Source organism: Rhizoctonia solani, chromosome 6, assembly GCF_016906535.1.
Source record: "Rhizoctonia solani chromosome 6, complete sequence".
Taxonomy (NCBI): domain Eukaryota; kingdom Fungi; phylum Basidiomycota; class Agaricomycetes; order Cantharellales; family Ceratobasidiaceae; genus Rhizoctonia; species Rhizoctonia solani.
The window spans coordinates 1,774,481-1,801,952 of NC_057375.1; the positions used below are offsets into that span (position 1 = coordinate 1,774,481).

The window sequence follows — 27,472 nt, forward strand, 5'->3', positions numbered from 1 at the left end:
ACAAAAATGTGTGAATGTAACCCCAGCAGCTGGATTATGGCTAATAAGTACAGCTTTGCTATGATATCCAACGACAAAACTCGTTTGGATCTACTAATTAATATGCTCGTTTACTGTAAAATCCGTCAGACAATTGAACGGTGATAATTTTCACGCGAAATACCTTTTGCTATAACTCACACTTTGGTTTAACGGAAAGCCTGGTCTACTGCCATCCCTTATACCTGAAATTCGTATCGAGCAGTCGATAACACGCTTAAATAGAGCCCTATGCCATCGGTTCATCATGTTTATCTGATAAAGGAGATCTTCATGCTTATCTAAATACTCGCAACCAACCGCGGACATTTCGGTCGCTGATCGAATTCGACCACCACAAAAAGGGCATGTTATGAATATTGTAAGGCCCAGTAGCTTGCTAAAAGTATGCCGGATAACACTAGTTATCAACTAATCCCCCCCTCCCTTTGTTTTGAAACAAGAAAAGGTCTAGCGGGCCAACCCATTGCTTCGAGAATTGAAATGTTGATGAGGAGCTTCAGCCGAATGAACGACCAGGAACAGAATCGCAGCGAGATGAGTTCTTATCTGATAGGCGGCTTCGCATGATACCATTCTGTCCAGCCGGTATCATGAAGTTTTAGAAATGCAGAGCTTCAAATATAGCACAGAATGTCATCCGACTCGTATACACTCTCCCATTCCACCATGGCCTCAAGCATTGAGAAACAGGATTCTCAGCTCGGGCCCGAAAGTGATAAAAATTGGGTACATGACCATAATGAGGATCACACTCTGAAGCCAGCTGGTGTTCGTAAATCCGAGGCTGCACAAAAGGTCATTACGGGGAAACACAAGATATGTTTGATCGTCAGGTCAGGCCCTTGCTTTTTAGTTCTTATATTTTCTAACTGGAGGTGAATCTTCTAGCATTGGGCTTGCTGCATACATATACTCTCTCGACGGTTCTACCACTTGGACGTATCTTGCGTTCGCTGGGTCGGCTCTAAACAACCACTCTCTTATTACCACTGTGCAAGTGGCCCAAAGCATTATTGGTGCGCCCCAAACTCATTTACTGAGTTGATATCTCATACATCATATCTAGTCGCTTGTGGGAAACCGTTCATCGCCAAGCTAGCCGACAGCCTCTCGCGCCCCGTGGCATATAGCTTGGTTGGTAAGCACAGAAGCCAGTTTTACTGTTATTTGTACTAAAGATCTTTCAGTTTTCTTTTACGTTCTCGGCTATATTATCATTGCTTCTGCCCAGAGCATCGCAACTGTCGCTGGCGGTATTGTTATCTATGCGGTCGGATACACGTGAGTATCTTCAACCACCAATCGTTTACCGTATATTTATTCTGTATATATCGCCAGTGGTCTGCAACTTCTTCTCCAAATTATTATTGCTGATACTACAACCCTGAAATGGCGCGGACTGTCTTCTGGTCTGGTCGCGGCGCCGTTCATCATCAATGCGTTTGCAGGATCAGAGGTTTCTGCTGGCGTTATGGCTTCCGGGGGGCCGGGCTGGCGGTGGGGATGTAAGTTCTGTTTATACTCTTTCTTTCTCTTTATTCATTTTACATTTTACTAGATGGGATGTTCGCTATTCTCGTTCCGGTGACCATCCTTCCCTTGATTCTCACCCTTGGATGGGCTTAGCATAAGGCTAAATCGCAAGGGCTCGTCGAACCAGCTCCTCAATCATCTGCGAGAGGAATGAACAAGTTCAAAGCTGTTTGGGAAGAGGTTGATATGCTCGGACTATTAATACTCGCTGGAGGAGTTGCGTGTGTACTTTTGCCGCTTACCCTTGCAAAAAGTGCCAAAGGGGGATGGGCGAATCGTGAGTAGTTATATGCGGATAATAAGTTAGTGCCGATAATTCTTTTCAGCGTCAATGATCACCATGCTTACTGTTGGGCCAATCCTCTTTATTGCCTTTGGAATATACGAATGGAAGTTCGCCGCGTATCCCATTGTACCTATGAGGTTCTTGCGCAATAAAGCAGTGGTCGGCGCTGCCTTGATTGGCTTCTTTGATTTCGTCTCATTCTACTTGACATTTTCATACCTATACTCATTTGTGTTCGTGATAAAAGGATGGTGAGTGCTTGAGTCTTACTGCAAGCATATTCACCCACTATGTATCAGGGAGCTTCGGTACCTCAACTATTTCTCCTCAACACAAACGGTTGCCCTTACCGTTTTCGGTATTATAGCGGGAGCGATCATGCGAACTACTCATCGCTACAAATGGATGCTCGTGACCGGCTTGTTTATCCGCCTATTTGGTGTCGGCCTCATGATACACTCTCGAGGCGCCAAAGGAAACACTGGGGAACTTGTCATGACTCAAGTATGTACTGAATTAAACGCCTCACTAATTGTTCCCACATAAAACTGTTTATCAGGTGATTCAAGGACTGGGAGGAGGTTTCGCCGCTGTCGCGTCCCAAGTCTCGGCCCAAGCATCAGTTCCACATAGCGAGGTTGCGATCGTGACAGCCATGGTCTTGCTCGTGACTGAAATCGGAGGAGCAATCGGGACCGCCATGGGTGGGTCCACTAGTCTGTTCCCCGGAATTATTGCGATTGACCGTACTCGTTCGGTTTGTCTCTGTATTCCTTAGCCGGCGGCATCTGGACGTAGGCTATGTCGGTACACTGTGTGGCAAACATGCATACTAACCGATCACTCAGGAACACCATGCCTCGACAGCTGGAGATTCATCTCCCCGATGTTAATTCGACTGTCCGAGCTGAACTTTTCAGTAGCATCACAACCATCGCTAGCTATCCTCCGGGGGACCCGATTAGGGAAGGCGTAATTCAAGGTAAGCATGGGTCACCCATACAGATAGAGACATGCGGCCTGATTGCATTCAAGCATATGACGAAACCATGAAAGTGCTGTTGATTGCTGCAACGGCCATAGGTAAAGATTCCGATTGGGCGTTCGGAAGTAACAAAAAGAACTCACTAATCCCTTCAGCGATCATTCCTCCCGCTCTTGCACTCCTAATGCCTGACTATTTCCTGGGAGATACCCAAAATGCAGTGGAAGGTACTACCCTTACTGGAGAAGTTGCTCGCCACGTGCCTCAGGGGAAGGTCTGATTATAATTTATTCGATCAAGAAAGAATGATAGTTCAAGCATGGAGGGGTTGGGTGGATTTGTGTCTGTATTTTCTAAAAATAACATCATGCTCAATTATCAGAATCATACAGTAAAACGAAAGGGAAGGCCGAGTACAGTTAGTCATCCAAGTCGTACTCCTCGTCACTTTCCTGAAGGCCAAGCGAGTCAACCGGGTTCGTGCTGAACGACATGGAGGGCAATATTCCGTGTCTGAGAACTTTGTAAGCAGATCCAAATGCCTAATTTACTTTGAAAGACTTACTTGATCAAAAGGTTCTGAATGCCCCTTGACCAGCTTCCCAGTCAACCCGAATAAATGTATGCTCTAATTGGCCCCCGCGATACACCAATACTGTGGGTAGCATATCAACATCAACTTCGACTGATGGGCCAGCTGTCTTTGAATTAGTCAATTATCATTTTCCTGTGTGGAGGGTGCTCACCGTCGGACCCATGTTCCTCGTCACTATCAATCGCACAGACAGGGGCAATCCTGGGGTCAAATAAACCGGAGCCCGAATTTAATACCGCAAAACCGATGGCACTAGCTCTAGCCCTCAAAAACTTGGTCGAAACATGTGAACGGGCGATACGTGCTAGAGATTCGTCCACAGCAGCACAGCGAGATACTCCCTAGAAGAAAATTAAGCATCAAGTCCACACGACCGAGAATGTTACCCACTAGTTCGTAGATATGCACTACAACCCATGTTTGAGGCCTCTCGTTCTCTACGGCATCGACAAAGCCGTGTACACCGATTTCGCGCAGATGACCGAATCCAGCACTCCCGCCTGTTGCCCGTTCCTTCAACTCACGCCACCTGCGCCTTCGGTACCGCTCTTTCGCATCCTGCTCTTCTTCCAGTTTCTTCGCAACTTCGTCTTCTTTAAACGTTCGTGCTGTAAGGGCCGTCTTTTCCAATTTGGCATTCAGCTCGGCAATCTCCTGTGCTCGTTTCGAATTTTCTCGAGCCCTCGCCTCGGCACGGTCCCGAATAACGCCTTTAACACCTGTGCGTCCTGGTCCCATTCCTGCCACAAAAATAACGCAAGGGGTTTTACCCTGGTGAGATGAGAAAACGTCTGTGGCGGGCAATAAAATATATTCACCAATCGAATTATGAGCTTGAGGGGCATCTATTGGCGATTCAGGGCGTGAAAAGTCGGATCCAAACAGTTCGTCGTCAGTATTCGGCGTAGGGCTGACCGAACGAGACCGCTGAGGAGACTTTTCACCATCACCACCCTTGTTGAAAAGAGCTCCAGAGAGGACCAATTCTTCCAACCCGGCGTCCATGTATATAATGATATGGAGTTCCTAGTTATTTCGACGTTTCTCAGCAGAGTTTCAGTTGAACAAGTGATGCGGCGGTAGGTCTCAAAGGTGGATGAGGGCAAGTATAAGTTCTATTTCAGGATTGGTGAATTGGGAGTGCAACACTATGCTGAGTCATTAATCGAACCCTGGGCGCTTAATAACAAACGCATGTGCTTTCACGCAAGTGTCTAGTTTTGAGGGGTACCACGCTAGCTCACTCTAGAGATAGTAGCTAGTGGTACTAATAATAACCATTTTGGCCGTGCCATGTGGGCTCGTAAGTCTCAAGAAGATTATTGAGTGCATTAGCTCAGATCTCGCTTATAGGGAAACATCCCGGTCTGGGAAAGATGACCAAACAGAGTACTTCTTCTCCGAGTGTTTATACATGCGTCATTAGACTCTACAACTCAGTCAACAAATATTACGCTTGCATCCCTTGACTCTTTATTCGTCTGTGCCCAATACAGAAAGACTCAATAGCTTCACAGCTCTCTCAGACCGAGGAGTGATTGAACATCTGAAGTCGGCGGGATAGCTATTCAAAGGTTGAAAAATTTCCCATCCTGAGTGGTTCAGGCACCTACCTTATGAGTGCGTTCGATTTCATGTTAATCTCCGGAAGTATCTCCTTCCCTTCCTCATCCTTGATAGGTCTCACATCAACAACATCAGAAAGTCGAAATGGTAATGAACAGCGCGGACTCGGCCAAGTGTACTCCGGGACATGATCTTCAGCTTGGATCAGTTTCGTCTTTGGGACTGACATGGGAGCTGACAGCGCACCTTCTGCCAAAGCCGAATGCAGGGGCTTTTGGGACGCGAGGATCCAAGAAGCGGTCTGGGTCGAACTTATCGGGCTCAGGATAAACCGATTCGTTACGTGTAAATGCCCTGTAGAAAATGCCCATTTGAAATGTGGATCAGACAGGTTTATTTATCACAATAAAGATCCTACTTACCAAAGGTTCCCTATACTGGATATACGTTTAGTTGTCAAAATATACTGGTATTGCCTCACAGTGGAGGTACTCACACAGTTGCCCCTTGGGAATAAAGTATCCGCGATACTCGTCGTCCTCAGTACTAGCATGGGGTACACCTTGAGAAGCAGCATTTGTCAGGCCGTACAAAAGCTTTAGTTGTATAAAACTGCCTACCGAGTGGAACAACAGGCTGCCAGCGTTCAACTTCCTTCAGCACACATTCGACGTACGGAAGCGACTCTCTGTCGTCCATTTCGGGGAGCCTATCTTGTCCAAGCACTCTGTCAACCTCGGCCTGAGCTTTAGCTTGGATGCGTGGGTTGAGGGTCATTGCCAGGATGAAAACAAGCAGTGAGGCAGCAGTCTAGTGGTTCAAATGAATAGATTTGCAACCTGGGTGAATATCAGTTAAACACTCACAGTATCAACTCCGGCTATCACCAAATAAGTAATTAACTGCAACAAACCAGTGCACCCATATATCAAGCTTACCACCGAATAAGTTACCAGTAACCCATTTGATAATTTCTTCGTCCTCTGAATTATTGCAGTCTTCATTCGGCTTGTTCTCCAGCTTTGTCAGAAGTGATTGTACAATCGAATGGTCAGCTGTTCCAGATGCCTGTATCCACGTTCCGTGCGATTGACTTGGTGACCAGACTCTATTCAACTCACAATCTGCTGCTTTGTCCAGTCAAACGGTGCGTTTATCATTTCGTCCTTCTCCTCGTTCCATGCTTTCACAATTTTCTTCCATCCCGTTCCTGGGAACCAGTCTGGAAAGTACCGCAACCATGGCATCGTGTTGACAAAAAAGTCTATAGTAAAATTTGAGCTGCAACGGTGAGGGTATACGCAGCAAAGGCTTACTTCCGGGTATCCCGGCAGAATTTAAGTGATCAATGGAGGTTTCCACAACCTTGACCAGACGGTCATGCGGGGAAGTGACTTTGTAACCATACACAGTGGACAAAAGTATGGAGCCCATCATCCTTTTTTGCTCAGCTTTAGTATGCAAGATATCATCAGGTCGTCGTAGGTTTTGACTAACCTCCTAACGTCCTCAATAAAATTACCAGGGTTGATGGAGATACGTTGTAGAGCCAACCTAGACTCCTTGACCAATGATGGCCAAAACTCCTCACTTGCGGTTTTGTGGAGTACACTGTGGGTCACCCGGCGTTGAGTTCGCCATCGGTCCCGTACGGAAGAAGTGCCGTGAGTTTACTCCAGTCCACTCTGTGCTGCTGGTCAGTGTCGCAGACTAACTGTGATGGTTTATTACTTACAGGTCGGGATATGTGATCATCGGTAATTGAGGACGGCTGGAGTAAATCGTTGAACGTTTATCGAGTAGCTCATTGGCTGCTTCCGCGGAGTTCAGCACTATAAAGGTTTGCCCGAATATAGTGATGGATATTATGTCGCCTAATTCATTATGTCGCATATGTCGAATTCAAGAAAATTTCAGCTACTTACTGTTCAACTCTTTTGCCCACCTTGTGTATATAAGGTGTTCATCCGATGTAGGAAGTACTCTCAAGTGTCCAATAAGGGGGTCCGGTTTGGGGCCAGGAGGAAGAGGCAGCTTCCTGGTGTGTCGAGACATAGCATACAACGCCCATGCTGCTAGTAGGGACGTGGTGATGACAACAGACTCGTCGACGATTGTGGAAAATTGGTACATTGGATCCCAACCAGCGGTCGTGATTCTAGTGTGAAGTTCCTTTGACTCCTTTTATTTATATTAAATGAATGTATATAGCCAAGAAATTTGACACATTCTAACGTTACCAGAAGGTAAGAAAAGACAACGGGTTTCTTCTCATAATATCTAAAATTGGTTCTAAGCTAAGCTGAAATGAGCTGCCCCAGCCTCGGAGTTGGCTGGTTCCCTTGGTATTGTGACTGTCTCCTATTTGGAGTGTTCGGAGTTGTCCATGTATAGTTGTAGGTATCGTAATTACAATGCCGGTGAGTATCAATCTTTCCATCTAACTGGCCATTTCTCATCCCCAGTTTACCAAATGGGCCAAACGCTTGTAACTACCTCTAGTAAAGGAACGAGGTAATTTGGCCTCTGAGCACTTGCCGGGCCTTTGGCTTCTAGTAGAATAGCTCAGGTTAGCTTAGAAGTGTTTTTAAACCTTATAGGAAGGTACCGAACAAAAGGTGTGAGGTCCAGTGAGTCATGATTTGCCAAGATAACATAACATGATGGGTAGAGTTTGGCATGGAAGAGTGTGCGTGACTCACACACAACGCCCACACCTATTTGTCAGCACTTTAGTTGCTACGCAGGTCATTCAAGGCTTAGCGTTTTACCGCAGTTGAGCTCAAATGTAACTGCAGACTTATAAATAGACCACCACTTGTGTATATTCCAATTTAAGACACTGGTAAATCAACCTTATCTACTCCAAATCCAGGCTATGAGTCAAGAAGCACTACGACTTCCCAAACCCCATCTTTCAATGGCCTTTTGTACCAAGAATGTAAGGAAATCCTAGTACAGAAAGTATTATAACATCTAGTGCTGTAAGTGCTCGATTGTTGACCTCCCGTGAGAAAAAGCACGTTCAATATTTATGGACGTGGCTCAAATTGAGCACCTGTTCTTTAAGTATTCATATGTGCACTACTGGGAACCTTGAGCTAATGCCCACCCTAACTATAAACGGGCCAAACCTTGAGCACCACTAGAGCCAAATGTAGTGCCACATACTCATTCCTAGGCTAAAGCCTCTGTGCTTTTGAGAGCATATACTTCTTGATCGTACAAGTCGCATGCGATGCTTTCTTTTTTCTTACAAAAACAGCTATGCAGAACTAGTTTTTCAGCGTGTGCACAATTGTATCTTAAATTACAAAATTGGTCGCAGCGCTTTGTTCTTGTCGACAATGGTCCGCTTGTTGCCAACACTGCGTTTTTTTTGTACCGCGACGCATTTAATAACTTTTTGTAATTTTAAGTACAAATCCATGCCTTATGTTTGAACATTTTACTCACCTCGGACTTTGTTGAGCATTCCCAGCACCCCCTTGGTGTTGTGCATGTGAGCACTTTGGCAAACACCAATCTACTATATTAGCATGGGAGTTTTCGACTAAATGAGATTCTACGGAAATACTAGGAGGCATGCTTGTATTCTATTAGATTTTTACTTCAACTCAAACTCTTCATAGGTTTCCGGGTTTTATATTTTATGCATCGTCAAAGTGGCTGTGCCACTAGTAGAGCCAAATTTGAAATTGTGTAACGCCAAAGTCGAAACGCTCAAATTTGCCCTAACCTATATATGGTCTTTATTAGACTCTACAGCCGAATCGATAATCTTTATGTCCACACGTTTTGAATCGTTAGCCATCTGTTCCCAACACAGAAAGACCTAATAGCTTCAATGCTCTCTCAGACCGAGGAGTGATTGAGCATCTGAAGTCGGCAGGATAGCTATATAAAGGTTGAGACACATCTTGGTTTGAATAATACAATCACCCACCTCACGAGCGCATTTGTTTTCATGTTAACCTCTGGAAGTATCTCCTTCCCTTCCTCATCCTTGATAGGTCTCACATCAAACAACATCAGAAAGGTCGAAATGGTGATGAACAGCGTAGACTCAGCCAAGTGTACTCCGGGACATGATCTTCAGCTTGGATCAGTTTTGTCTTTGGGACTAATACAAAAGCTGATAGCGCACCTTCTGCCAAAGCCGAATGCAGGGCCTTTGGGACGCGAGGGTCCAAGAAGCGGTCTGGGTTAAACCTATCAGGCTCAGGATAGACCGACTCGTCGTGTGCGATCGCCCTGTATATAGTTTGTATTTATCATAGCGGGCTCCAACGGTTTACTTACCAAACGTTTCCTACACTGAGTATACATTCAGTCATTGAATTATCCCATGCTACTTTACAGTGGAGGTACTCACACAGCTGCCCCTTTGGGAATAAAATATCCACAATACTCATCGTTCTCAACGCTAGCATGTGGAATAGCTTTGGGAGTAGGATACTCAGCACATAGAGATGTTCCAGCCGTTTAAGAGTGACCTGCCAATTGGAGTGACTGGCTGCCAGCGTTCAACTTCCTTCAGCACGCATTCGACGTACGGAAGCGACTCTCTGTCGTCCATTTCGGGGAGCCTATCTTGTCCAAGCACTCTGTCAACCTCGGCCTGAGCTTTAGCTTGGATGCGTGGGTTGAGGGTCATTGCCAGGATGAAAACAAGCAGTGAGCGGCGGTCTAGTGACTCGAATGAGTGAAATAGCGACGAGAACGAATTTTGAACCGGCACCTACAGTGTCAGCTCCGGCTGTCTCCAAATAAGCAATAAATCACAATAAAACAGCGCATATATGCACCAAACTCACCGCCGAACATGTTCCCAGCGACCCACTTGATGATATCTTCTTCTTCTTCCGCATGGTTAAGTTTAAGATTCGAATTGTTTTGGAGATCCCCTAGAAGCGACCCCACGATAGAATGAGGGGCCGAGCCAGATGTCTTTATCCACACTTGTCGTCATCAACCTCTTAACTGAATCTCGGCTAACTCACCATCCGCTGCTTTGTCCAATAAAACGGTGCATTTATCATTTCATCCTTTTCTTCGCTCCATGCTTTGGCAGTTTTCTTCCATCCTGTTCCGGGGAGCCAGTCTGGAAGGTACCGCAGACATGGTATCGTATTGACCAAAAAGTCTACAGTCGGAACTGAGCAGAATACCGAGATGATGATATGCTGAAAGGACTTACTCCCCTGTATCGCAGCATCACACAGATGATCTAGTGCGAGCTCTACCAGCTCCACTAGATGATCATTCGCCGATGTGACTTCGTAGCCATACACGGCGGATAGAAGTATGGATCCCGTCATCCTGCTCGTTGGACTCGAATGATTAGAACACCACTGAATCCCTACACATACACATTCCAACTGACCTCCTGATCTCCCGGATAAAAGCATCGGGATTGGTCGAAATGCGTTGTAGAGCCATTCTGGAGTGCTTGACCGACACTGGCCAAATCTCCATTGTAGCCTTTTTATGAAGTACCTTGTGTGACATCCGGCGTTGTGCCCGCCACCGGTCTCCGTAAGGAAGAAAAGAGGTGAATTTACTCCAGTCTACTCTGTACCATTTTCGTAAGTGTGGTAGAGCGCGCTGGTATAGTCCATAACGTACAGATCGGGGTATGTGATCATCGGTAGTTCTACACGACTTGAGTAAATTGTTGAACGTCGATCAAAGAGTTCGTTGACAGCTGCTGTAGAATTCAGCACTACAGTAGTTTGCCCCAGTACAGTGATGGATACGATGTCGCCTGATTCAACATGGCATTGACTTTAGATCTGAAAAAGTGATTCAACAATCTTACTGTTCAGCTCCTTTCCCCACCTTGCATATACACGGTGCTCGTCTGATGTAGGAAGTAATCTCAAATGACCAATTAAGGGGTCCGATTGAGGGCTGGGAGGCAGCTTCTGGGTGCGTCGAGACATAGCATACAGTATCCATGACACTAGTAACAATGCGGCAATGACCAAGGGGAGGTCAGGCGTCGTGCTAGGAAAGCAATTCATTGCGCCCCAGGTCATAGTGGTCTTCAATTTCCGATAGACACGTTCGTCCCCTTTTATTTATAGTGAATGAGCGCATGTCAATGATTGTACCCGAACTATTGGCACTGGGGACCACTTACGGGGGATAGAATATGATCCGTAGAGGCTTAGAGTGGTGTTGTTCTAAATGGGATGAAATTTATGACTAAGGATCTTGATACCATATTTAGGGAGTTTAATCTCAAGGTGAATTGTTGCCAGGTGTGGACCACGAGGCGAGAGCAAATTATGATCGATGGTTGACGTTTGGGAATAATCACACTGTTCTTGAGGCATTAATATGAGCACTAATGTGAAGGTTCACTTGATTTTCTGCATACTTTCTCACCTAATATCTATCGAGATAGAATCTATGTCTTTCCAAGGGCAGGCCGGGAGATTGGTATCTCCGAACCCGAAGCGAGTTTCCAATATGGGCCTTGATCAATTGCAATACAGCTGTATCCGGGGTAAGGCCAGAGCATGTTGTGAAAAGTTGATACACAACCACCACAGCGCCGTTATAGGCACTCTCCTAAACAACAAAAACAAACAAAACTAGGGCGCACGTTGGGGACAGACTTGGACCGGCAGGGACAACGGAAAAGTCACGTGCGCTTGGGATCTCGGTGACCGTGTTTGTTGTCGAGCCCGTCGTCCATCATCGTCATCGTATACTCCCACCGCCTGTCCTTGACCACGACGTATCTACACTAATACTAATTTTCCGTGGGCGGGATGACGCAAACAGTCCCTCTCGCACATCTCCATCAAGCAAACCATCTGCTGCCGAATCATCAAGCCGGAAAACGTTACATGGCATAGCGCTCGCGGTAGCCAAGGCCAGGCGTATTGTAGTTGTTACGGGGGCCGGTATATCATGTTCCAGTGGCATACCGGTGTGTATTTTTTCATCTAATCGAGGCGCTATTAATTATGGACAAAATTGTCCATTCTCAGGACTTCCGCTCTAGCGATGGGCTGTACAACCTCGTCAAAGAGAGATACCCGGATGTAGTAATGAAAGGCCGTGACTTGTTTGATGCTGCGTTGTTCAGAGACCCGGGGTCTGCGGCAGTATTCTATACATTCATGGCGGAGCTCAAGACTCAAATTGACTCTGCTCATCCGGCCCCCGTACATGACTTTCTTGCCATGCTAGATGACAAGGGAAGCTACTCCGAAGCTATACTCAAAATATCGATGGACTGGAGGAAAGAGCTGGACTGGGCACTCAGGACTTGAACACAACATCGACAACCGGAAGCGCTGGCCAGCGAGCAAAGAACGTGCAACTACATGGGGATATCCATCGTGTACGGTGTACACTTTGCTCAGCATCTTATCCCTGTTCTCAGGACCACATCGCTTCGTTCCGGGAGGGTGTCCCTCCAGATTGCCCCGAGTGTATTGCGAGATGTGGGTCCTTTCTCTATTCATACAACTCCGAACCCTCTACGTAATTTTTGTTCATCGATTCTGATTGGTTCGCAGCCGACGCACGGACCGCCCGTGCTGCTCGTGCCCTTAAATGTGGTACGCTCCGGCCCGCCATTGTTCTATACGATGAACCACATCCGCTCGGAGACCACATTGGCGCGGTCCAGACAAATGACCTAGGGAAAAAGCCAGATCTGTTAATTGTGATGGGCACCAGTCTTAAGGTACGCTGGCGCATACCCCTGTTTCACCCGAATAACTAGATAGCCCCTTACTCAAATGAAAACCCCACTTTCTTTAGGTCCACGGCCTTCGCCTTCTCGTTAAATCATTCGCCAAAGCTGTTCACTCTTCCCGCCCTTCCCCTTCCACTAACTCGACTACCTCCTATCCATACCTATACAACGTCCTTTTCGTGAACCGAACTCCTCCCCCACCTGGCGAATGGACCTCTATCATCGACTATCATATCCAGGGGGATACAGATACCTGGGTTACGCATGTTCTCGGGGAGTGGAAAAGATCTAGGCCGGGGGATTGGGAGGTGCAGATGCGGTTGGAAGAAGTTGTAGCCGGTCAAGGAGGAAAGGCAAGGACGGCAAAGGAAAGGCCAAGGGGGAGAAGGCGAAAGATGGCAAGGCAGCCAAGGATAAGAGTGTCAAGGGCAAAGACGCAAACGCTACCAACGCCAAAACAGGGAAATCGAAATCGAAACCCCCCAATTCCGGTCCGAGAATCAACCCCCTCCATCCGAAATTCCCAAGCCCAGCACACGACTCACGATTACGTTGCCTAAAAGAAAGGGCTTGCATGCGGAATTGGGAAATCCCCTTTGCACGGTCGTGGCGTCGGCAGGAGCAAGGCCAAGCTACGAATAGGGCTCGGGACCCCTGGCAGGGGGTTAGGGACACCCGCAAGAGGGACGCCTGTACGCCAAGCGAGTTTAGCAACGCCCATCAGGCCTGGCGACATTGCGACGCCACCCCCGAATCCAGCGCATACCTTTACTCCCATGCGACCGGCTCAGAAACGACCTGTTCCTATTTGCTCGCCTTTTATCCATGGATCTAGCGCTACGCCACTTACCGGCCAGTTCCGAATCGACGCAATGTTCTCGCGGTCTCCGTACCCAAGAGAATCGCTATTTCAAGCCTATCGCAGGGAAGACCTGGAGCTTCCGCGCCGGACCCAACGTTGGAACGCCTACGCCTGGAAGGGTGTATGGGGCACGTATCGTCAAATCTCCTGTCCAACCTACTGTCGGACGGTCACCTGGGTTTGTCAGTGGGCTATTGCGGGGGATGAGTATGCCCACTAGAAACGAGATGGAGGGTGTGGAAGGGCCGGGGGTATCTGCATCTACCTCTACTTCGGCGTCTGCGTCGGAGTCCGGGATCGAGACCACCGAGTCTGAAATGGGAGCCTTGGCTTCTGCCTCGGAGTCGGATGCGGGATGATACGACTGACGCCGATGACATGCCTACTCAGTCGTTGGTAGGTTCTGTGGCCAATGCTGAGGTCTGGAATCGCGGGGATTTTGCCATGCTATCTCCTGTCGAAACAAACGAGAATGAATCAGTAGGCCAGGATGAAGAAGATGAAGCTGAGAGAGGACGACGGGGACGAGGTTGGAGAAGAGGCGGAAAAAACGATCAGACTCTCTCAACCGGCTGATAATGTTGATTTGGAGGATTCGGCGATGCACTCTCCCGAAGACATCCTGAGACAACTGTCCGGATTTTACCATCCGGTGCGACGAGCAAGCCGGCTTCGCGTACGTCAACCTCAACCCAAGCATCACACACCTCTTCCCAGGTTTCTCGCCACTCGACCCAAGACTCGATTTTTTCAGCTCAGGGATCCCAGGATACCCCGGCATCCTCCAGGAGGAGGACCCGGTTTTTGGGTCGTCCCAGACCGTGATTTGCGCCCCCGGGTCGTCTCAGACAATTACGCGCTCTTCAACCTCGTGCGCGCCAACCTCCTCACTCGATTTATCGCAAACAATCACCCTCTCGCCCCCTCCCTCACGACACCCAGTCCCGAAGCGATCCCATCCCGGCGGTACTTGGGTAACGTTCGTCCAGCACCGTTTACTAGGGCAAAGACTATAGGAGATGGGAAGACGCTGTTCAAGAAATCCAATTTAACGCGGTACGCCTCCGCGAGCGCCGGGCAACCTCTTCGTCCACTCGCCACACTTCCACTCGTCGAGCTTCGACAGGCGTTTCGAACTGGTCTGCCCAACACGCGCCGTCAGGAGCACGTCGACCCGGCCATCGAATTCCCATTCCAGGCAAAGACTTTACAATCACCACAAACGGCAAACGGGTTGCGCTCACGTCTTCTTCGGCCGCGACTACAGATGTAGAGGCGGACTCTGGTTTAGACGAAGATTCGTCCTCTGAGGAAGACGTTCCTCTCGCAAAGTTGCCCAGAGTATCGGTTATCGTCCCCCTACCCGGTGATTCCGGGTCATCAAGCAGGCAGTCTCCGAAAAGCGAGAACTACAGTTGCTTAGCCCAAGTATTGCTCCCAGGGACGACGAACCTCGGAAACGGAATCGGCTTGGGGCTAACCTGGATCCGAAAATGCACGAACGATCTTACTTTTCTTTCAAGGGCAAAGAGAAACAGTCAGATAGAGAGATGGTCATTGATGTGGATCCTACGACCGACGAGGAGGCCGGACTCGACGGAGCGGTAGAACAAATGTCACTCGACGGGCCGGTAACGGATCCCGACGTGGATGTCGTAGGTATCAGCTCTGGTTCAGGGCCGGATCAAGGTGCGGTCGCGGCCTCTCCTATCCAGACGAGGGCGAGACGACGACTGAAGGAGGTTGCTGCTGCCGCTGCCGCCCCAAAGCGCAGTAAAAGGGCTCCTCGCGCGGGCACTCGGACTTCCTCACGACTGGCCGCAATGACGAGCACCTTATGAGCGGATGGAGTTGTGGAGCAGAGGGCCTCGCGTTGTTGATGTCATGAAGCATGTTGCTTGTTACGATTTTCTTAAGCGTGTTCATATTTGAGTTTTTACGATGTGACATTTTTTGGTATGTTTCTTTAGCTGATTTAGTCTTTATTTTCCTTCTCTCTTGCATACTCTGGATAGATACGTACATGTACATATAGTACGTTGCATGGATAGTGCATTCGATGAACGTTTTGGGTGAGAAAAGGCGTTGGCCCTGGTCGAATCCTTCGCGTGATGGAAGCGTTTACCGCATCAGGGACATCCGGTTCGCCCTGTGCTGAAAGCAATTTTATTACAGTGTGCATACACTCGAAGCACAGTTTTATCAACTTGGCAATGGATTTTATCATGTGATTTAGAACCTGCAAATAGCAATGGCGAGAAGCTATTCGTGAAGAGCCGATACGAGCTACATGCACCGGTAGCCATAGTTCGTAATAATATAGTTGGGGCCGCATTCCACAACTCCCCCGCACTTCCCATACTCATGCACGCCCTCCCCCCTTTTCTGAAACGACCATCATTCGTCTCTACGCTAGGCAGAGTTAGCCACCCGGCCCATGAGTGTCATGTTCAATACGCCGACCCCTCCCTGGCTCCCTCCAGTCGTGACGTAATACCCATGTATTCGCATGACTCACAGATCTACATCTCCACACGAATGCTTCACGCGAGTCGTCATTCACAAGCCATCGATACCGACCAGGGCATGATCTAAAGAAGAGTAGCTGAGTGACTGTGGTTAGAGATTTAAGTTATTACTAGTCCCTCAAGGCCCAATCTCGTAAATTAGATCCAAATGCCGTAGGAATACGAATGAGGATACAAATGAGCTATTCTGGAAGTTTACTCTAAGGTAATGCAGTATTTTCGGGGAATAGACTTTGTAGTTCGGTCAAGGTGCTAGCAATACCAGCCGTCTCTCCAGCACTAGGACTCCAGTTCGAACTTGACGCAAATCCTACATTGGTTGCTGGAGTGACTCTCGAATTTTCATTGAGTTCCGAGGGGCCTTGTTGAGAGATACTATAGACTCGGACAATTTGGGAACATTCAGTCTACGAGGAACCCGTTTAGAATAAGCCTCTGTTTCAATTCTTAATCCACTTGCCTCGAGTTCGAAATCAAGCGCTTTTTCATACTTCAGTGCCATGGGGAGTCTTGTACCAATTTGGTTGAAAGCGAACCTTTTGAAAAATAATTAGCTATTGTGACCGAAATACATGCAGCCAATTGGTTCGCGCCTGATAGACTGAATTTCAAGGCGATAGTCATTGCTTCTTCCTGGTTTCCTCTACTGGTTTCAAGTTTGTATAACCGAATCTAGAACACGTAATAAGTACACTACACCTCTGTCAATTCTCGTAGCATACCAGAACCGATGCCGCTCTTCCCCAGCATTGCTATAGATCAGCATTATGAGTAGCCAGTCTCTAAACGAGGTAGACTAACAATCATACCACGCATCTATCACGTTTGGTCAATGAAAGGAGGCAGAATATTCAGTAGCATGACCTACATTGGGGGAAGTCGAGTGATATCATAGCTTGTCGAGGAAATGGCATATAATAGCTCAACGATGGTTCGAGCTGCCGCTATTATTCTGTGCGCAGACTGGCAATTCGGGGAGTACAAGTTTGCGTGCTATAACAACAAATTGAAATGAGTGATGTCCTACTAATAGTGAGTTATATTGTACCTTGTCATGCAGCAAGATCATTGCGCTACGAGACAGTTTTCAGTATGGGTCCTCGTCAAGGGGTACTGTGCACTCACAATTGGAATATCAGATGGGCGGTATATACATGAATGTCGAGTCCTCTCCCGGACTGAATAATCGGGCTGTTATAACGCTGGGGAAGGAATTTTCTTTCCAAAAAATAAGACGTTCCCGGTTGACTCTATATCCTGGAACAATGCAACGTTCAAAAATCACTACTCACCTAAACGAAGCAACTGATTGCTCCAATTCTTGGAACTCTACGAGTTCTCGCAGATCAGTTGCCTTGGGGTACTTGAACCGTATTCTCAGGTTGAAGGACTTGACCTGTCTTGGAAGTGCTTAGTTAAATCCGAGCAAAACTAAGATGCACAGACCTTGGAGACGAGAATAGTAGCTGGAAATTCAAGCGTCCGAGTCAACATCTTGTAAATTCTGGTACTGTAACGCAGTACCTTTGATATACAAGGTGAATCCATCACTATGCTCAGGAAAATGCCGAATGAGTAAATCAGGTGATTCTAGTGTCTGTCTTTCCCCTTGAATATCGTGCTAAGCGGAATATTATGATTAAAGATGGCAAGAGCGGGACTTGATGGTGTGGTGCTTACCCCTGCTTCGAAATGGAGTAAGTCCCCTGGTACAACTTGATGAATATCTTGATCATCCAGACACATAGCCCAAGACCCTGGGGATTCAGAAAGCCGCTCGTTTGCATACGCTACCCAAAACAGGTTCACCCGTGTTTCCTCTTCCACACAGTTGGTCGGGTCAGGAAGAAGAGTCTCGGGGGTTTCCTGTGATATAATAGATTGGCTGATATGCTTTCCTTATAATGGACATGGACATACCGACAAATGAGCCGTTCCGTCGCCACGAAATCCAGTACGAGAGTTCAAACCCAGGGGTACGGCAACTCTCAGGACATCACCCAACGTCGACCACAACTCTACCCAGCGGCCCTGGCAAGCATAAAATCCCGATAGAATAGTCCCAGCTGAAAACCGATACGATCAAGAAGATTGGATGAGTTGACAAGGAAAGAAGAACGGCGACGACCGAGTGATCTCACCTTGCATACATTCAGTAAATTGAAGCCCATAGCCATGGCTTGTTCGATGGCTTCCTCGGCCCACTGCGTGTGCATCTCAGCAAATGATATTTCCCTTGTATCGGGCCGCCGACGATCGCCGAAAATAAAGTCGCGATATATTTTTTCAAGGTCTCCGGCGGGCGGGGGCTCTATAAGATAGGAAAATACACCAGCATAGGCACAGATGGCGTGGAGGAGGGACACATGGGAAATCAGGCGACTTGGGCGAGAGCGCGAGCGAGAGCATGAAGCTGGGCCGATGGATATGTAGTGCGCGTGAGGATAGCTGGTGAAGAAGACGTCCACAAGATGATAGAAAAGGTCGGGCTTGGGCAAACGAATTGGCCAACCGGATATAGTAAGCTGCTGTTCAGAATCGTTGGGCAGTGGCACGGTCGATTGTGTTCGCTTGGGGCGTTGAATTGATCCAAAGGCAAAAACGCAAGCGGGTCCAAGACTTCGGGCAAAACAGGATTGCTACTTCCTCCGAGTGCCTCGGCGGGTGCACTTAAGGGTTTAGAGGGGTAGCCGAAGGTCCAGCAGTGGCGATGAATAGCTCTTTTTCTTTTGATTGCTGCTCTAGCAGGCTCTCCAGCTCACCTAAATATCTTAAATGTGAATGGAATAGGCTAACAGGATAAACAACGCACGTATTCTGCCCTCCAAACCTGGTACTTGGTACGGTGCTTAACGACATTGCCTTCCGAAACAATGTTGTCATACGTGCACTCTGGTTCTACCTGCAACAGATCTGGATTTCCAAAGGCCGCAAAGCGATGAGATTTCACGCAAGTCGAACAGGGTTTTTGCGCGTCGCTAAGATTCAAGTTAGACTCGTTGGCTTTCCCGATAACTCTTTCTCACTAACCATCTCTGAAAACAGGATTAGTGCTGGTGGTAGTGGAGTCTATGCTGTTTTCTCACCATCTTTCGCCTTCGGCATTGGTGACATGCCTATTTTGGGTGTATGAAGGTACTTTTCGGTCTGATAAAATAGCACTAACCTGGTTACGTTTCAAATTCAGAAAAACTGTAGGTTGTGACTGGAGGAACCGATCTGAGACTCCATACGGGGCATCGCGTAATTCTGTGATACTGAGATTACGATCTTGTATTGACACGGGGAGAGAGGCTACTTGAGCAACAATTCTAGATACAGAGATAGTTATGCTGTCTTATTGGTGATGGGACACATTTAAGCTCGGATCCCATATGCATCGTCGCGGTCTTTGGTCTGTAAACAGCTTAAGCGCCAGGGCGCTGTGTTTGTAATCAGGGCGCTCGGGAAACTAGCGCTCCTCACCTGTTCTCTACGAGACCCCGAAAATCTTGGGAGCACTCCGGAGGGTCCGGTATGACTCTGGGAAGTGCTCTGGAAGTGCTCTTGGTGCTCGCCGAGCAATGATCTAACGAGGCTCCCAAAACCGGAGCATTCCGTAGAGTTCCAGTGGCTTTTGAGATATATATGGATATGCCTGCAGAATGATAAAGTGTGTTGCCTCAAAAATCTAGAAGTGTTTATAGAGGTTCAGAGCAGTATGTGGGATTTCAGACGAATCCGGTGGCCAAACTCACCACACTCGATCAGAGTATCTAATTAAGTGCTCAATGACCTTTACAAATTAGAGAAAACTGAAGGTTATATTTCGAGTGATTTAAAACGCGTTTCCGCGAGGCTTTCAGGTTTGATTGTTTCAGAGATGTAGCGTTAGCACAATCAGAGATAAAGAATAAAACACGGTTTGCCATGAAGCTGGAATTTGGAATCGTTCCACACGTGGCGATTTCAAATAAGAGATCTCCAGCAATAACGTCACTATGCTCTTGGCTCCGATTGCCTTGTGCTATGGATTGATAGAACCATTATGGAAGCTGACTTGATAGCTGCAGAAATCTATGAGAAACACATTCAGAGAAAACACTTGCTCGTGAAATGGGGCAATCTCCATGACCAGTGTTTATTCACCGGACAAGTCATACACTAATATTGCGGTTCCGACCGGCCATGTCGGATCAGCAGCGAGCCGCATGGTCATTGGTAAGTCCTCTCCACTTCTTGCCCTCGCAACAAGCCTGACTTGCTGCGATCAAACTTCCTTGGTGCTATGTTATTTATAATACCCAATCTCCTATGGTCATGGTTTGTCTTGACCAACCCCGATGGCTGCCATGGTTCAGACTATTCTCTCCAACACGCTGGTCCGACCTCCTGGTCCGTTTCACCAACTTGAGGGATCAGATCAGCCATTTTTCCAAACATATTTCATACCTTGCATCTGTGCTATAGCCTCTATCGTACTTGTTTCTCTCCAAGTTTGGTTGTTCAAACGGCGTCACGGGCAATCACCAAATATGATCAAGCAGACTTTCAAGTCTATCAACACAACAGAAAACAATATTTGTCTGGAAGGCCATTCGGCTCATCAGTTGTGCTGCTCTTACCGTATTCGCAATAACCATTGCTTTTTCTGGTCCAGGCCAAACATGTTTATCGGAGCATTGCACTTCCGTCGCGACGCTATATCCATTCCTATTCTATGTGAGTAGCTCTCTGACCGAACTCTAGCTGTTTTAACTTTATTCACAGGCTTATAGCGCTTTACTGGCTATCACGTCGCTCTTTGCCTCACGGCAGATGCAGCTTACCGTGAATTCTCATCTAGTAGTTCTATTACTTGTCGCATTTGGCGTCCAAGCATGGAACTATCTTGTTCCATTCGCCCTGTCCAACAAGGACCCCAACAAGCTACTGTATGGCTGGCCAATATGGACTCATATTAGTTTATTAGGGCTTGCTGCTGTGGTAATACCATTGTGCGTCCCGAGGCTGTATATTCCTCTCGACCCCAAAGTACGTTCCACATGGATTGGTTCCGAGTAATTGATTCTGAATCCCTCATAGAATCCAAGCCCACCCAATCCGGAACAAACGGCGTCTCTTATTTCTCTAATGACCTATACTTACCTCAACCCGATCATTTTTGCCGCGTATCGTGCTCCCAAGCTTGAATACGACCAACTTCCGCCTCTTGCTGACTATGACCATGCAGCTGTACTCAGGCAGCGCGGGCTCGATGCAATCGATCCTATGAATACAGAGCGAAACAAAATCAACACATCTTCTGGGGATTAATGCGAATATTTTGGCGGGAATACTCCCTGATGGGATTTTTAGCGGTGACTCAAGTGAGAACAATATGTACGATTGAAATCGCGCGTCTGCCGCTAATAATCGAACTAGGCCACGATGGAACTCTCAGGCCCACTAGCTATTCGCTTCCTCCTAAAGTGAGTTTCTATCCGAACTTGTCACTCGGCCATGACCTTTAACCGTATTTGAATCAAACCTCTATCAACTATATATATTAAGATATTTGGATAATCCGTCGGAACCGGGATACTTTCGACCATGGTCAGTATACTTTACCCACCACCGCACCATGGTATGCACTCTAACCGTCAGGACAGGGTCTGGGTTATCTGGCTCTTCTTCGGTCCGGTCATTGGATCTCTCGCTATGCAATGGTATCTGTTTTTAACTGTATGTTCTTATACTATTCGTGTGAAAAATATTGTGGGTTGCTGATACTCAGACTATTGACAGTCCAGTTGTTTTGTCCGTGCCGAGGCTATCCTAACGCAGGTCATCTTTGAGCACTCATTGCGCCTTCGAATGGTCACGGAAGCGGCCAACAAGGTTTCCGGGACGAACGATGCAGCGAGCGAACTCGAGCGGCCTGTGACTGCAACTGAAGAAGCGGACGGGAGCGAGTCTGCGACCATAGCCGCAAGCGCAGACTCGATCGGTGCCAAAGGGAACGAACAAACTGATGATTCTGGGTCAAACATCGTTGGGAAGATCAACAACTTGATGTCCACGGTTCGTCACTTGTCCACACATTTCAGCATATTTTATTCTGATACCATATTCTGAAACCTATATATGTATATAGGATCTAGGTAATATCCTTGAAGGCCGTGATTTCTTGTTTCTTGTCACATATGCGCCGTTTGAAATCGTGTGCTCTGCCATATTACTTTACTGGATCTTAGGGTGGAGGTAAGCCTGCCACTATTTTATTTTTTCTCCGATGTTGGGTACTTACAAGAAACACAGCGCCGTAGTTGGTATGGTTTGCATGGTGTTGTTCTTCCCTTTGCCCCGCAAGGTTGCGCAACTCGTCAACGGAATCCAGGTAGAGAAAATGAAAAAGGTGCTGCATCTTCCTGATTTGTTTGTGAATAACTTGGTCTAAATTACCGTACAACGTTCCTTAGACTGATGCAAGGGTCCAAGGTATCACCGAAGGTGAGCTTTTAGCCATCACTCATACAGAAGGTTTCTAACTATCTGTGCCCCGCCTCTCCATGATACAGTGATGAGCGTGATTCGTATGATCAAGCTGTTCGGCTGGGAAAACAAAATCAAAGCTCAAGTAGATGCCAAACGTGAAGACGAGTTGCATTGGTACAAGAAGAAGCGCGTCCTGGTATTGTTTAACCTCGTGACCAAGTACTTTACTCAATCTCATGAAGCGGGCGAACGAAACGCTGACGTCTTTGTGTAGCTACACACTTCCGATGATTGTTATGATGATTACCTTTGCGTGTCATACTTTGGTATTCAAGCACACTCTGGACGCGTCGATGGTATTCTCGTCGATTGGGGTATTCGAGCTTCTTCGTAATCAGCTGCATTTTGTATTCTCGGAAATCACCACCGCCGTCCAGGCAAAGGTGTCATTAGACCGAGTAGATGATTTCTTGAAGAACGTGAGTCATAGCTATCTGCGAACATGCGTGGTCGTGCTAATGTGTGATATTCTTCACTACAGAGCGAGCTTCTTGATGCATACGCCCGAAATACCGTTGGCACCTCTGTCGAATCTACAGGACCCCACTCGTCAGCGATTGGATTCCACAATGCTACATTTACGTGGACCAAACGGCCGACTTTAGCATCCACCTCCTCGACTCGCAACTTTAAGCTAGTAATTGACCAGGAACTCTTGTTCCATCGCGGAAAGATTAATATGATAGTCGGGCCAACAGGATGCGGTAAGACCAGTTTATTATTGGCGCTATTGGGGTAAGTACCTGTGCTTCGTTCTTTGAGGGATTAACTGATTGTTGAATCGTAGAGAGATGCACTTTACGCCAGACTCTTCTGATTCGTGGTTTGCGCTCCCCAAGGAAGGTGGTATCGCTTATGCAGCACAAGAAGCCTGGGTCTTAAATGATAGTATTCGGGTGAGCGCTATTCTTTATTTTCACTGTGGACCAAGAATAACGCTACTAACAGAATAATATACTATTCGGGTCGGAATATGATGAGGATCGTTACAAGGAGGGTGAGTCTCGACCCTGAACAGGGTTTCAGCGCTCTTGCTAACGTGTATCCAGTTCTTTCCCAATGTGCACTCGACAAGGACATGGAATTATTCGATGCGGGCGATCAGACGGAAGGTGAGAATTTGTGTCTTTTAGTATCTAATACAGGGTGGCTAAAGTGTTTCGATATAGTGGGAGAAAAAGGTCTAACCCTTAGGCAAGTCGATCGGAATCATTACTTATACAAACTTGACATTTAATATTTGGATTATAGCGGGGGTCAAAAGGCAAGCAATTCATCAAACAGCATGGCTGGTATCATTTAATCTTTTTACACTAGGCTCGTGTATCTTTGGCGCGAGCGGTCTACTCTAGAGCAGAAATAGTCCTCCTAGATGACATCTTGTCTGCCCTCGATGTGCATACCTCGCGTTGGATTGTTGAAAATTGTTTGCGAGGTGATCTCGTCACGGATCGAACAATAATCATAGTGGTGAGCTTGTAGCACCACTTGGATGCAAAGATATTAAACTTTTCCAAAAGACACACAACGTTGCAATGATTGGCGAAATCGCGGATTTTGTAGTTTCCCTCGGTAACAATGGTCAAGTTATTAATCAAGGTCACGTTTCTGAGGTCCTTCGCGTCAATGCTCGCTTCAGGGCCGAAGTCGAGCAAGAAAAGGAAGTGGAAGAAAAAGCGGCCCAGGCTACTAATGAGATGGACTCCGAGAGAGAAAAGCCGGTGAATGCGGGAGGAGATGGCAAACTAATGGTGCAAGAAGAAGTGGTAGTAGGGCATGTTGGGTGGCCCGCTCTCAAGTTATTCTTGCTCTCATTTGGCGGACTCCGGTTCTGGATATTCTGCTTGGGTGCATTCATGCTTTCGGATGCGGTACTTACACTTCAATCATATTGGGTTGGGTGAGTTTGCACCGACATCACAGGTTGATACAAGCTAAATATCCCTCTTTTTAGTGTTTGGGCCAGAGCCTATAACGCTCACCCTGGCCACCCCGAACAAGTCAATGCAACGATGTAAGCTGACTTATTTGGGCTATATCTCGATGTCTGACATATGCTAGGTACCTGGTTGTTTATATCGCGATCTGCTTTGGTGGTGTATGTCTATATGCTGGTGCATACATATTGCATATACTTGGATCAGTTCGTGCCGCACGCCGCATACATGAACAGCTAATGGCTTCGATTCTCGGTGCACCCCTTCGTTGGTTGGATTCTACGCCAATTGGAAGAATTGTCGCTCGTTTTACTCAGGATATCCGGTATGTGGTCTATTTAAAGCCGGATTTTTGACTAATAATTGGTTCAAAGGTCTGTGGATGAAACGCTCCCGCTACAACTTGAGAGTATTTTCAGCACTTCGTTTAATATGTGCTCGTCTTTCCTTGTTATTGTAATATTTTCGTGAGTCTTCTTTCCTCTAATCATGGCACCTGCTCATATTCTATCAGTCCACAATTCACTATCCCGGGCATAGCCATCCTGGTTGGAGGTATCTGGATTGGCCAGATATATATCCAATCACAGCTTTCAATAAAACGCGAAATGTCCAATACTCGTTCTCCCTTGTTCAGTCACTTTGGCACAGCACTAGCAGGAATCACCTCGATCCGCGCTTATGGGGTACAAGAGCACTTCAAGAACGAAGCAATGGAACGCGTTGATAAATACACCAGGGCTGCCAGAACCTTTTATAATCTCAATGTGAGTAAATAAATGGTCCAAACTATGGATCTCTGAAGTGGTTTCTAGCGCTGGATTTCCTTCCGCATGAACGCGCTCGGTGGTGTCTTTGCAGCCGGCTTGGCTGCATACTTGGTATATGGAGGCTCTTCGCCAGATGCTAGTAACACCGGGTTTTCGCTTAATCGGGCTGTCGTGTTGTCGAGTGGTGTTTTTTGGGTAAGTCTTTCTTACTCAAGAATGGACGTTTGGTTAATAATTTGGACAGTGGGTACGGATTTTGAACGAGTTCGAAGTACAAGGGAACAGTCTCGAGAGAATCAAGAGCTATATTGCTATCGAACAAGAGGCCGCACCCGTCCCAGAGAAAGTGCCCCCAGCACACTGGCCTAGCTCCGGGAATATTATTGTTGAGAACCTCAGTGCGCGTTATTCCTCGAACAGTCCTATAGTTCTTCATGGGTTATCATTCGAGGTCAAGAGTGGCGAGCGTATTGGGATAGTTGGAAGAACAGGAAGCGGAAAAAGTTCACTAACTCTTTCACTGCTCAGGATGATACCGACTGAGGGAAATATCTACTATGAGTGAGTAAATCTTATAGTAATGTCTTCTTTTTAACTGGTTTACGTATAAACGTAGTGGTATACCGACTCATGCTCTCAATCTCGATGCCTTACGCACCAACATTACGATAATACCCCAACAACCCGAGCTAATGAGTGGGACGGTTCGTCAAAACTTGGACCCATTCGACGAGTATGATGATGCCTTCTTGAACGCGGCACTCCACTCCGCCGGCTTGGAATCTATTCAACCAGAAGACCCCCAAGATCGCATAGGATTAGACTCTGGGGTCAGCGCAGGAGGGAGCAATTTCTCACTCGGGCAGAGACAGATACTCGCTCTAGCTCGAGCCATTGTACGCAGGAGCAAAATACTGATTCTGGACGAGGCAACAGCCGCCATCGGTACGTACGTTCACCCTCTCCGGCCCCTTGAAGTTTGTATATGAACTAATGGTGCGTAGACCATAATGCTGATACGGCCATTCAATCATCAATTCGTACCGAGTTGCATGGCATGACATTGATTATCGTGGCCCACCGCCTACAAACTATATGCGACGCAGACAAGGTATAGTCTGCTCGCTGGATACGTATTTTCACACTTACTGACTTGAAGTACTCTTAGATAATGGTGCTTGATTCTGGGAGGATTGTTGAATTTGATTCACCAGCCATATTGCTTCGGAAGCAAAATGGCGCGTTTAAATCCTTGGTAGACGAAAGTGGCGATAAGGACTACCTCTACGCGATGGCCAACGGTCAAAGAAAGTAGAATTTAGAAGGTGGTTCCACGTGTACGCAAGGAATCAGGTGTTGCATGTATTAGTAAAGCATCACAACTCTGTCTACTTGGGCTCTTGTGGCTCCGTGCAGCCGGCAGTATATCATACGTATGGGGGTATGGATGTATGTAAGAGTGCGCATACATGAATACTGCCAGAAATCATCGTGGATGGGGGATCCGGTACGAAGTGTGCGGATGGAAGCTGGGGCATCGAGACGCGAGCAGAACTCGCAGGTGGGTGGCCGATCCTGACGATAGCCGAGGAGATGGAAGGTACGATGCGTGACAAACACCCAGGGGAAATCACGATTCACGAAGGAAGGGAAGCCAATTTAATCGAATGGGCAGGTCGATGGGAAAGAAGAAAACTAGGGAGCGCGGTGAGGAATCAAACGCATTGTGGAAGTCTGGTCGAATGAGTTGAAATGATGATCACGTGCACTCCGGAATCGGCCTCTACAGTTAACCAAAACGCTCAGTGCTCATACCGCTCAGCCAAAAATCTGCCGAGAAGGCCTCGCTTCCCACCTGCGGCTACTCGTTGCCCCGCGCCATCTTGGCCGGTCCCGCTATTTCCTACGCTCTCGCCCTTACGATTCCTTCTTTCGCTCTTTCTCTCGCCTGTGTTGCTACCTCTCCTTGTGCTGTGTCTGGTGTCTCTCGCGCGTTGGCGTCTCCTTATACTATTTCTGAGCGGTTTGCTTTGTTCGCATGTAGCTCCTATTAGTTAATAATAGAAATGTATTAAAAAATGATGATAATGATCACGTGACTGCGTTTTTTAAATACATTTCCACCCGGAGAC

The 27,472-nt window shown here is 47.3% G+C and overlaps 9 protein-coding genes across 9 annotated transcripts; 5 read left to right on the top strand and 4 right to left on the bottom strand.

Moving 5' to 3' along the window:
* Positions 1 to 708: 708 nt before the first annotated feature.
* RhiXN_05985 (major facilitator superfamily transporter) lies at positions 709 to 3,126 on the top strand (the record flags this gene model as incomplete). Its single annotated transcript, XM_043325801.1, has 14 exons — positions 709 to 875; positions 931 to 1,058; positions 1,109 to 1,180; positions 1,230 to 1,323; positions 1,381 to 1,547; positions 1,601 to 1,626; positions 1,669 to 1,852; positions 1,902 to 2,112; positions 2,161 to 2,365; positions 2,421 to 2,565; positions 2,640 to 2,655; positions 2,710 to 2,843; positions 2,897 to 2,944; positions 3,002 to 3,126. The coding sequence occupies 14 exons, from the start codon at positions 709 to 711 to the stop codon at positions 3,124 to 3,126; spliced, it is 1,722 nt and encodes a 573-aa protein (XP_043181233.1).
* Positions 3,127 to 3,265: 139 nt separating this feature from the next.
* On the bottom strand, positions 3,266 to 4,446 carry RhiXN_05986 (phosducin-like protein; the record flags this gene model as incomplete). Its single annotated transcript, XM_043325802.1, has 5 exons — positions 3,266 to 3,359; positions 3,412 to 3,435; positions 3,495 to 3,543; positions 3,593 to 3,782; positions 3,832 to 4,446. 5 exons carry the CDS (start codon positions 4,444 to 4,446, stop codon positions 3,266 to 3,268), a joined length of 972 nt encoding a protein of 323 aa, XP_043181234.1.
* A 755-nt stretch (positions 4,447 to 5,201) lies between these two features.
* RhiXN_05987 (cytochrome P450 family protein) lies at positions 5,202 to 7,140 on the bottom strand (the record flags this gene model as incomplete). The annotated part of the gene is made up of 12 exons (XM_043325803.1): positions 5,202 to 5,361; positions 5,430 to 5,439; positions 5,504 to 5,569; positions 5,628 to 5,817; positions 5,874 to 5,887; positions 5,946 to 6,075; positions 6,129 to 6,271; positions 6,324 to 6,445; positions 6,505 to 6,618; positions 6,660 to 6,692; positions 6,743 to 6,881; positions 6,933 to 7,140. 12 exons carry the CDS (start codon positions 7,138 to 7,140, stop codon positions 5,202 to 5,204), a joined length of 1,329 nt encoding a protein of 442 aa, XP_043181235.1.
* A 1,673-nt stretch (positions 7,141 to 8,813) lies between these two features.
* Positions 8,814 to 10,952, bottom strand: RhiXN_05988 (cytochrome P450 family protein; the record flags this gene model as incomplete). Its single annotated transcript, XM_043325804.1, has 13 exons — positions 8,814 to 8,904; positions 8,954 to 9,086; positions 9,155 to 9,261; positions 9,310 to 9,324; positions 9,383 to 9,433; positions 9,504 to 9,696; positions 9,749 to 9,766; positions 9,825 to 9,957; positions 10,011 to 10,153; positions 10,208 to 10,329; positions 10,394 to 10,582; positions 10,636 to 10,774; positions 10,829 to 10,952. The coding sequence occupies 13 exons, from the start codon at positions 10,950 to 10,952 to the stop codon at positions 8,814 to 8,816; spliced, it is 1,458 nt and encodes a 485-aa protein (XP_043181236.1).
* A 1,035-nt stretch (positions 10,953 to 11,987) lies between these two features.
* RhiXN_05989 (NAD-dependent histone deacetylase SIR2) lies at positions 11,988 to 13,948 on the top strand (the record flags this gene model as incomplete). The annotated part of the gene is made up of 6 exons (XM_043325805.1): positions 11,988 to 12,188; positions 12,410 to 12,470; positions 12,546 to 12,715; positions 12,793 to 13,035; positions 13,086 to 13,419; positions 13,452 to 13,948. 6 exons carry the CDS (start codon positions 11,988 to 11,990, stop codon positions 13,946 to 13,948), a joined length of 1,506 nt encoding a protein of 501 aa, XP_043181237.1.
* A 131-nt stretch (positions 13,949 to 14,079) lies between these two features.
* RhiXN_05990 (uncharacterized protein) lies at positions 14,080 to 15,430 on the top strand (the record flags this gene model as incomplete). Its single annotated transcript, XM_043325806.1, has 3 exons — positions 14,080 to 14,728; positions 14,788 to 14,965; positions 15,013 to 15,430. The coding sequence occupies 3 exons, from the start codon at positions 14,080 to 14,082 to the stop codon at positions 15,428 to 15,430; spliced, it is 1,245 nt and encodes a 414-aa protein (XP_043181238.1).
* A 997-nt stretch (positions 15,431 to 16,427) lies between these two features.
* RhiXN_05991 (Fungal specific transcription factor domain) lies at positions 16,428 to 19,206 on the bottom strand (the record flags this gene model as incomplete). Its single annotated transcript, XM_043325807.1, has 16 exons — positions 16,428 to 16,597; positions 16,654 to 16,789; positions 16,840 to 16,869; positions 16,927 to 16,933; positions 16,986 to 17,110; positions 17,166 to 17,190; positions 17,243 to 17,335; positions 17,410 to 17,513; positions 17,564 to 17,583; positions 17,642 to 17,738; positions 17,798 to 17,983; positions 18,038 to 18,148; positions 18,268 to 18,687; positions 18,930 to 19,095; positions 19,148 to 19,152; positions 19,204 to 19,206. The coding sequence occupies 16 exons, from the start codon at positions 19,204 to 19,206 to the stop codon at positions 16,428 to 16,430; spliced, it is 1,698 nt and encodes a 565-aa protein (XP_043181239.1).
* A 1,233-nt stretch (positions 19,207 to 20,439) lies between these two features.
* RhiXN_05992 (uncharacterized protein) lies at positions 20,440 to 21,412 on the top strand (the record flags this gene model as incomplete). The annotated part of the gene is made up of 4 exons (XM_043325808.1): positions 20,440 to 20,491; positions 20,757 to 20,818; positions 20,867 to 21,130; positions 21,182 to 21,412. 4 exons carry the CDS (start codon positions 20,440 to 20,442, stop codon positions 21,410 to 21,412), a joined length of 609 nt encoding a protein of 202 aa, XP_043181240.1.
* Positions 21,413 to 21,526: 114 nt separating this feature from the next.
* On the top strand, positions 21,527 to 26,655 carry RhiXN_05993 (ABC transporter transmembrane region; the record flags this gene model as incomplete). Its single annotated transcript, XM_043325809.1, has 23 exons — positions 21,527 to 21,567; positions 21,650 to 21,691; positions 21,748 to 21,820; positions 21,884 to 22,159; positions 22,233 to 22,339; positions 22,397 to 22,493; positions 22,558 to 22,588; positions 22,657 to 22,792; positions 22,848 to 23,052; positions 23,115 to 23,368; positions 23,421 to 23,529; positions 23,582 to 23,630; positions 23,683 to 23,745; positions 24,197 to 24,533; positions 24,588 to 24,647; positions 24,695 to 24,895; positions 24,945 to 25,037; positions 25,085 to 25,337; positions 25,386 to 25,535; positions 25,585 to 25,901; positions 25,957 to 26,285; positions 26,345 to 26,451; positions 26,509 to 26,655. The coding sequence occupies 23 exons, from the start codon at positions 21,527 to 21,529 to the stop codon at positions 26,653 to 26,655; spliced, it is 3,477 nt and encodes a 1,158-aa protein (XP_043181241.1).
* Between the last annotated feature and the right edge of the window lie 817 nt (positions 26,656 to 27,472).